This window comes from Boleophthalmus pectinirostris, unplaced genomic scaffold, assembly GCF_026225935.1.
Source record: "Boleophthalmus pectinirostris isolate CB_2022bp ecotype Guang Dong unplaced genomic scaffold, ASM2622593v1 HiC_scaffold_2825, whole genome shotgun sequence".
NCBI lineage: Eukaryota > Metazoa > Chordata > Actinopteri > Gobiiformes > Gobiidae > Boleophthalmus > Boleophthalmus pectinirostris.
In genome coordinates, this window is record NW_026571290.1 from 1,469,249 (window position 1) to 1,479,248 (window position 10,000).

At 41.8% G+C, this 10,000-nt stretch overlaps 1 protein-coding gene across 1 annotated transcript; it reads right to left on the reverse strand.

Annotated features, from left to right (window-relative positions):
- Nucleotides 1-2,879: 2,879 nt before the first annotated feature.
- Nucleotides 2,880-8,647, reverse strand: LOC129410906 (uncharacterized). Its single transcript, XM_055159937.1, has 2 exons — nucleotides 8,353-8,647; nucleotides 2,880-3,885 (listed from the first exon to the last, which is right to left on the reverse strand). Exons 1-2 carry the CDS (start codon nucleotides 8,628-8,630, stop codon nucleotides 3,471-3,473), a joined length of 693 nt encoding a protein of 230 aa, XP_055015912.1. The 5' UTR covers nucleotides 8,631-8,647; the 3' UTR covers nucleotides 2,880-3,470.
- Nucleotides 8,648-10,000: the final 1,353 nt, after the last annotated feature.

Here is a 10,000-nt window from a genome sequence, read left to right on the forward strand (position 1 = left end):
CCTGCTGCTCGTCCTGTCAAGTGTTTGTTCTGTGTCTGGACGCTGTTGGTTTTTGTGTTTTTCTCCCAGTGTCGTGATGTCAGAACAGGATCTGGGGTGGTTCTTTTTGTTTTCTCCTCCCCCTTCCTCATGTTGTGCTGCAGTGTTTGTTCCTGTCTGCTCCCTGACTCCTGCTCCGGTCCACGTTGTCGGTTCTTTGTATGAACATGAACATGTGGAGAGAAGTGACAATAAAGCCCATTATTCATTCATTCATTCATCTGTCGTCACACAGTAAAGTGAATAAAGTTTGTCCTCATACAGTTTCTACAGTAAAACCACAACACTGAGCTGGGGTTAGGACGCCATCTGCTGGCAGTAGAGGAGATTACTCTTTAAAAATCACTACACAAACTTTTTCTGACACGATGAAACCTGCAGTTCTAAAAGGCGACGAGACAGAAATCCTCAGGTTTTGATTTATGGATTTCAAATCAGCTTTTGTCTGACAAATCCAGACTAACATGTGTCTGTATTTTTACACAGAGTGATGTTCGTCTGAGCTCCACTCCCTCTGTGTTACAGCTGCTCCATTATGGACTAAACCATTATCACCATTATTCTGGTCAATATTGAAATCACAATTATTCAAGCGATTATGTTTTAATCACACAATGTTTTTATTCAGCAATTCTCTCTCTCAAAAAAAAACAAACAAAAAAAAACAAAACACTTAAAAATAACATTGTTAATGTTCTCTGTAAACTTGGGATGATTTAGTCAGACAAATGTTTCCTTTTTGGTTCTTCCTGTGGATCAATCCTGCCCATCACCTTCACCTTTCACTATTTTTCAATTCCGTTGGGAAGAGAAACAGTTTGAACAGAGGTTTGAGTCACACACATCTGATTCACTTTTGCATTTATGAAGTTTACAAACACATTTCTCGAGTCGTTTTCAGCTGTTAGAACAAACAACAACCACAACAATTACGACGTCCGAATCCCAAAACTAAAATATGACAATATCAGAACCAGAAACAAAAGTGAAATGGTTCAAAAGACTTGAAAAGATCGACTTTGTCAATAGACACGTCCCACTGGGAAAACAAACATGGAGGTTTGATGTTCACTTTTTCAGAAAATCCTTCCCAGTGTGAATTGCACAATGACCTGAAGTCTGAGCTTCTTGATGTGTGTATTAAACAGAAACATGTGAAACTAAGGGAGTTACTTATCAGAACAAAAAACAAAGAGCCAAATTATAAAATCACATAAAAAAATGTGACTGCACATTTTTGTGTGCGTCACATACCAAATTACATAAAAAGAAAAGATGTTCCAAGTCCTTTTCCCCAGTGTCACAAACAACATTTATCTACCTCTCAAATTAGAATTTTTCTTTTAGGAATTCATTGTTTGGATAAATTTTATTCAAAATTTTAAATTGTGTCTCCTTTACTTTAGGGGAACTGAAAAGGAAAGATGTTTAGTTCAGATTATTTTAAAGTTTTTCTTTTCAAAATTCCTTTGAAGAATGAGTTTTGTTGTTGTTTTTGTTGGTGTTTTTTTATTTTATTTATTTTTATTAATTACACACAATTGGGTGAATAAACTTGATACAACAAACGTGTGTGTGTCGTCAGCAGTTACATGTCGAGATGAGGAAACAGAAACACAACATTTAAACACAAAATAAAAAAAAAAAACAATCTTTATCTGTTTTTTCATTTTGGTTTAAATAATGAAGAAAATAGTTTTTTGTTTTGTTTTTTTTTCATTTTCTTATTTTTGGTTTTATTTTGAAAAACAAATGAACGAATGACACACGAGAGACACACACCTGTCCCCGCCCCCTGAGAGACACACCTATCCCCGCCCCCTGAGACAGAACAGAGACTCGAAAAACACAGTAAGTTAAATTATGACCACAGTTCGAGCTTTAAAATGGTTTATAAAAGTTTATTAAAGATTTTGTGCATTTCTTTTACACACACAAACACATTTACACATTTACAACTATTTCCATTTCCTCTGCAGGCAAATGTTTAAAGTTTAAACAGAAAATAACAGAACATAAAGTAAAAGTTCAGAAACAGAGTCAATAAAAAAAGTGTCAGTAAAAGACACTTGGATCCATCTGCTGGTTTTTATACAGAAGCTACTGCAGAATAAGAGTGTGTTTTACATTGAAGTCTATGGTAAAATCATCCGTTTATTTTAATTAATGGTTAAATATAAATATATACAAATCACAGATGCAAAATTAGACTTAAACTCAGACAAAACAAAGAAAAACTGTGTAATAAAACTCTAAATAAATCTTAAAAACATGAAGAAAAGGACGTCAAATAATAAAACTTAATTATATAAATGTAAATGTACAAGAAAAAATATTAAAAAATACACAAATAAGTAATAAAAAACTCAGTTATTTACAAGAGTTTGTAAAGAAAACAAAATGAAATGATGATTGTTGTACAGTTGTAGGGAGTATTATCTGTTACATACATGTGAGTTGTTGTACAGTTGTAGGGAGTATTATCTGTTACATAAGGGCGAGTTGTTGTACAGTTGTAGGGAGTATTATCTGTTACATAAGGGTGAGTTGTTGTACAGTTGTAGGGAGTATTATCTGTTACATAAGAGTGAGTTGTTGTAACAGTTGTAGGGAGTATTATCTGTTACATAAGGGCGAGTTGTTGTACAGTTGTAGGGAGTATTATCTGTTACATAAAAGTGAGTTGTTGTACAGTTGTAGGGAGTATTATCTGTGACATAAGGGTGAGTTGTTGTTGTACAGTTGTAGGGAGTATTATCTGTTACATAAATGTGAGTTGTTGTACAGTTGTAGGGAGTATTATCTGTGACATAAGGGTGAGTTGTACAGTTGTAGGGGAGTATTATCTGTTACATAAGAGTGAGTTGTTTGTACAGTTGTAGGGAGTATTATCTGTTACATAAGGGCGAGTTGTTGTACAGTTGTAGGGAGTATTATCTGTGACATAAGTGTGAGTTGTTGTACAGTTGTAGGGAGTATTATCTGTGACATAAGGTGAGTTGTTGTACAGTTGTAGGGAGTATTATCTGTGACATAAGGGTGAGTTGTTGTACAGTTGTAGGGAGTATTATCTGTTACATAAGTGTGAGTTGTTGTACAGTTGTAGGGAGTATTATCTGTGACATAAGGGTGAGTTGTTGTACAGTTGTAGGGAGTATTATCTGTGACATAAGGGTGAGTTATTATGATTTTAGTGAGAAAAACATCATGATTTAAGTGTTTTTCACTGACACCAGGACCAAACAGTGAAAAGTGAAATCAGAGAAAAACACATTTTACACAAACTGTATTTTTTTGGAGAACAAACTGAATCAATATTTTGCTTCTAAAATGGTTCAGATTATATATATTTTTAATGTCTTGTGGTTTTATTGCGACTGTAATAACGTCGATTATCGGTGAACCTGATCATCATGACTCTTCGTTTGGAGTCAGACTCTGGAGGTGCTCAGGTTCTTGTGGTCGTCTGGTTTCACAGAGAGACCAGAGTCGTGTGTGACCTGAGAACAGAGTCTGAGTCCAGCGTCTGTGAGTCTGCTCCTGCCTCGCCTCAGTGCGCCCCCTGCTGTCCTCGTGTGCAAACGCCTCAGATACTTCCTGGTGTTCGGCGCGGACAGAGAACGACTCGTCTTTCCACCGCTGCTCTGGTAGAACCTCCCCGTCGTGCTCAGGGCGGTGGGCGGGTCACAGGGAGAGGACATCTCCACGGGTTCTTCCAGCGTCCGGTATCTGCGGAGACGCCGTGTCTTTTCTCCAAGTCTCTCCTCGTCTCTCCGGTACAGGAAGTATCGTCCTGACTTTCCCAGGTTCTCATGGAGAAGTCGTCTCAAGAACCTCACCTGCCTCCTGTGGAGACATTTAAAGATCACAGTTATCTTCTGTAGTTTCCCACAGTTCTCAGGTTCAGCTGATCCAGAACGAGACACTGGTCCACAGACACACAGACACACAGACACAGACACACACACACAGACACAGAGACAGACACACAGACACACAGACACAGAGACACAGACACAGAGACACAGACACACAGAGACACAGACAGACACACAGACACAGACACAGACACAGACACAGACACACAGACACAGACACACAGACACACAGACACACACAGACACAGAGACACACAGACACACACACAGACACACAGAGACAGAGACAACACAGACACAGAGACACACAGACAAAGACACACAGAGACACAGACACAGAGACACAGAGACACAGACACAGAGACATAGAGACACAGACACACACAGACAGACACAGACACACAGAGACAAAGACACACAGAGACACACAGACACACACAGACAGAGACACAGAGACACAAAGAGACACAGAGACACAGACACACACAGACAGAGACACACAGACAAAGACACACAGACACAGAGACACAGACACACACAGACACACAGACACAGACACAGACACAGACACAGACACACAGACACAGAGACACACAGACACAGAGACACACAGACAAAGACACACAGAGACACAGACACAGAGACACAGAGACACAGAGACACAGACACACAGACACACACACACAGACACACAGACACAGACACACAGACACACAGAGACAGACACACACAGACACACACACAGACACACAGACACAGACACACAGACACAGAGACACAGACACACAGACAGACACAGAGACACACAGAGACACAGAGACACAGACACAGACACACACAGACACACAGACACACAGACACACAGACACACAGAGACACAGAGACACACAGACAAGACACACAGAGACACAGACACACAGAGACACAGACACACAGAGACACAGACACAGAGACACGTCCTGCGTTTGTCTCAGTCTCAGTTTATGTTCATGTTTCATGTGAAGCTCAAAACCTCCAGAATTTCCTCCCTGAGCTGCAGAGGCTGCACTAGCACTGACTCATGCTGGTGCAGGTTCTGGGGTTTAGGGAGAAACGTTCAGATCAGAGACATTTTAGGTTCATTTGTCACAGGTTTTGGTCATAGGATTTGTCAAAGGAGAGATTTGTGTGAGTCTCATTTAGGGCTGTCGCAATAACCACAAAACTCAATCACCGTGGTACCAAGAGGCCCACGGCCGTACATGTTGGGCCACCGCGATCACCGCACGTGACCAACGTGACCCGACCCAGAGTCCTGCACAGGTCTGTTTTTGAAGACCCGCACCCGCCCGGACCCACGCAAAACAGCACCACACCCGCCCGTTAACCCGTGATTATATCAACGTTAAACCTGCACCTGTCCAGACACGTTAACATCCCACATGTTACCAACTGTGCCCAAGATAAACCACACACAGACTAAAAACATTCTAACTGAAGCATCCATCAGAATATGAACTGAAAAGTTACAACTTCAAGAATTACAATCATGAAATGAAACGGTTACGATTTCTTCAGTACGAACGCGAATTCAGAGACGCGACTCGACTGACAAAACTTCACAGGAATTATTTACTGAACAGAAGAAACATTGATCGAGATACTTTAAACACCACGGACTGAACCAAGACTAAACCAGGACTAAACCGAAACTCATTCAGGACTCACTGTCGAGCCCGAAGGTGCGCCCACGTAGACCGTTGGGTGAACGCAGGAGAAAAGACCGTCTCAGAACTCTGCCCCACAGAGGTAAGTGCAGCTGTCGCCTGATTGATCTTTGCAGACACCTGCTCCGAGTGCTCGTGCTCGGGGTTCTCTCTCTCTTAAGTCTGTGGTTACCCGACCCGGTGCGGGACCCTGACCCGACCCGGTGCGGGGCCCTGACCCGACCCGGTGCGGGACCCTGACCCGACCCGGTGCGGGGCCCTGACCCGACCCGGTGCGGGGCCCTGACCCGACCCGGTGCAGGACTCTGACTCGAGCTGCCACAGTGAGAGCTGGAGAGATGCAGTGGAACTTGTTCCAAAGACAAATGTTACTTCTTCCCTTTGGGAGCAACATTATATCCACACGACAACCAAGGTCCATGTGCATCTGTAACAAGTGAATCATCAGAGTTTTCAGAGCCGCTGGAAATATTATAACTCTGGGGGATGGGGATGTTGAGCCGCTGCACCACAGGAGGAGAAACTCCCCAACCTCGACAGCCCTAGTCTCATTCTGTTTTCTGACTGGATAACAGGAAACAAAACTCCCAGTGACGTCATAAACGACTTGACCTTCACGTGTTTTTGTACGACTCAGTCAGACTCAGGTGTGTGGTCAGTCTTTACCTGCAGAGGAGCTACACAAACCTCTGTTTCACTTTTTCTTTGTCAAACCAATAATAATCGATCACATTCACATCTGTCCTCAGTCACATCCACAAAAACTATGAGGAGAATTTAGGACAAAAATGATTCCACTGCTGCTCTGGTAGAACCTCCCAAACCTGCTCAGAGCAGCAGAGATCAGATTGAATAATAATAATAAATCTTCATTTATGAAGCACTTTTAAAAACAAGGTTTACAAAGTCCTGTACAAGCAGCAAAAGACAATAAAAAATACCATCACACAAAAACAGACAATGATGCAAACAATTCAATTAAATATAATAAATAAACTAATGAAATAGAATAAAAATAAATAAGAATAAAGTCAAGAGTTAAGAATAAAATCAAGCTAAAACCAGTTAAAGAAAGACCAACTGATAAAAAAAAAAAGAGTCTTAAGAAGTGATTTAAAAGATGATACTGATGATCTCCTCAGGCAGGTCGTTCCAAAGCCGAAGATCTAAGACTGAAGAGGAACAACCACAGGGACCTGAAGATCTAAGACTGAAGAGGAACAACCACAGGAACCTGAAGGTCTAAGACTGAAGAGGAACAACCACAGGACCTGAAGACTAAGGGACCTAAGACTGAAGAGGAACCACTGAAGAGGAACAACCACAGGGACCTGAAGGTCTAAGACTGAAGAGGAACAACCACAGGGACCTGAAGGTCTAAGACTGAAGAGGAACAACCACAGGGACCTGAAGGTCTAAGACTGAAGAGGAACAACCACAGGGACCTGAAGATCTAAGACTGAAGAGGAACAACCACAGGGACCTGAAGATCTAAGACTGAAGAGGAACAACCACAGGGACCTGAAGGTCTAAGACTGAAGAGGAACAACCACAGGGACCTGAAGGTCTAAGACTGAAGAGGAACAACCACAGGGACCTGCCTGAAGATCTAAGCTTTGTACAGGGTTAAGTTCTGAAATGTGACTTGGTACAAGACCTAAACGAGCTTTAAAATATTGAAATTGATTCTAAAACCCACAGGAGCCAGTGAAGGGAAGTCAAACAGGGTCATGTGTTGATGTTGAACCCAGTGAGGAGCCGAGCTGCTGCTCCTGAACCAGTCAGAGGCAGGAGATGGATTTGAAGTCGAGACTGGAGAGGAGGGAGGGACAATAGTCTAGACGGGAGAAGATGAGCGTGTGGACGACTTTTCTAGATCAGGGCGGGAGAAGATAGTTTTGATTTGACTAATTGTGCAGAGGTGGAGAAAACAGGACTGGAACATTTTTGATGTGAAGGTGGAAGTTGAGATTAGAGTCTAAAATGACGCTGATGTTTCTGGGATGATGTTGGGAGCGAGAGAACGAGACTATTGCTGATTAAAATGATTTCAGATTTGGAGCTGTTGGGTTGTAGAAAATTCTGTGCCATCCAACTGTTCATGTCGTTGAAGCAGTTTAAGGACACGTTTTGGAGGCTATAACGTGTCCTAAGGGACACATAGAAATAGAAAATACAACTGGACCTAAAATAGAACCTTGTGGGACTCCACAGGAAATGGGGGCAGAGGAGGAGGTAAAATTACCTAAAGTGACCACAAAGTTTCTGTCTAAAAGAAAGAAATAAACCCAGTCCAGGGCAGTGTCTCAGATGCCAACACAGTCTTTGAGGAGGTTCATTAAAATCACAGTCAAATGTGTCAAAATTGTGCTTAAATCTAAAAGAAGTAAAATGGAGCACTCTCCTCTGTCTGCAGCTACAAGAAGATCATTTAAGACTTTGAGGAGGGCTGTTTCACTGCTGTCAGATGATTTAAAACCTGATGGAAATTTCTCAAATATGTGATTTTTATTCATAAAATCTAAGATGTTGTTAGAAACAACTTTCTCTAAAACTTTGGATAAAAATTGAAGCTTTGAAATCGTCCAAAATTGTTAAAATTAGAGGAGCTTAAATTAGGTTTGTTAAAAGTGGCTGGAGCACAGCAATGGGACAAGAACTTCAGACAGAGACTGGAGACTTTGAACGAGAGAAGAGACAGAAATGAGAAGAACATCACTCAGTCTTACCCAGATTTATAGGACTGTAGACTCTTCACCCAGTTGAGGTGGGAGATGCCATCATGGACCTGTGTTAACACGTCCTTCAGACACTTTCCAACCCAGACAGAGACATCATGTTCTTCTCGTGTGAAAGCCTCGATCCACTGCTCCAGGAGCTTCTGGTATCTGTAGAGACGCTGTGTCTCTTCTCTGAGCCTGGACTTATCTCCCTGGTACAGGAAGTTCTTTACAGCCTCGTCCAGCTCCTCACACAGAGATGATGACTTCTGGGGTCGCCAGAACATTATCCCCCACCTGTGGAGACATGTAAAGAGCTCAGTTCTTCACTGTATTTCCCCACAGTTCTCAGACTCAGCTGATCCACTCTGAGACAGTTGTGAGGAAGAGCCCAGGTGCCCCTCACAGCAGCAGTGTGACAGACTCTGAGGAGGAGCTGTGACGCACAATCACACACACCATCACACTCAAACATCTTTAACATCTCACCTCCTGATTAATCCTGATCCTTCGATGTTTCTGAACAAACTGATGAGGTTCTTCTTCTTCTTCTGCAGATGTTCCTCAGAGTCCTGCTCTCTGCTCCTCTCGTCTTCTCTGTGGAGTCAAACACAGAGTCAGAACCTCTGGTCTGATCTACAGTGGAAGTGAACGTTTCAAATCTGTGCTCATCAACAACTGGACTGTGTATAAACGTTTGTAAGAGTTAGAAATGAACAGTTGTGAGTAAAAGTTGTATTTGATTAGAAGAGTTCACACTTCACCTGTACAGCTCCATCTGGGACACAGAGCTCATGTTTGAAAATGTTAAATAAAGATTCTATAAACTCTACGTCTCACATTAAACCAGGTCAGACTCAGGTGTGATCAGACTTTACCTGCGGAGGAGCTGCTCAATCCTCTGTTTTGCCGCTTTTTCTCTGGCCTCACATTCTCTGTGAAACAAATTAATAATAACAGATTATTAAACTAAACTCCCTCAGTCACAGCCACAAAAGAAAGAGGAAAAACTCACACAAAAACTTAAGGGCAGAATGTTGGAAGGCAGAGAAATGTGAAGTTGTTTTCATAAAGAGAGAATTTGGAAGAAGCAGCTGAATAATTTGACACATTCTTTAATAATGTGTAGTGACTTAATAACTGTTCATCTGCAGCCTTCAGTGTTCAGATGTGAAACAGACGTGGAGAGTGAAAGAGGTGGAGAGTGAAAGAGGTGGAGAGTGAAAGAGGTGGAGAGTGAAAGAGGTGGAGAGTGAAAGAGGTGGAGAGTGAAAGAGGTGGAGAGTGGGAGAGACATTCAACACAGAGTCTGAATGTGAGTCTGATTATTTAACACAACAGACGAGTTCAAAACAATAAACCACTTTGTGTTGATCAGATTAAAGGAGCTGAACCTGATGTGTCTGAAAATCAGTAAAACAGTTTCTGTAAATTCATTTTGGCTCCGATGGAAAATCAAGATGAAACTGAAGCTGCAGATTCTCCACAGTGACTCAACTTCCCCAACATTTAATCTCCAAACTTTTTACTCTTTAAAATCCTGAATCTGAAGTTTTGCTCCACATTTCACAAATAATAATCACACAGTTTGGACACACACACATGACACACACACAGATCACACACACACACACACACACACACACACACACACAGA

Coding starts and splice junctions, on each gene's coding strand:
- LOC129410906 (XM_055159937.1), bottom strand. CDS start 8,630: ATGTTCTGGCGACCCCAGAAGTCATCATCTCTGTGTGAGGAGCTGGAC. Junction 3,886..8,352: donor CTACAGTCCTATAAATCTGG/GTAAGACTGAGT, acceptor ATGTCTCCACAG/GAGGCAGGTGAGGTTCTTGA.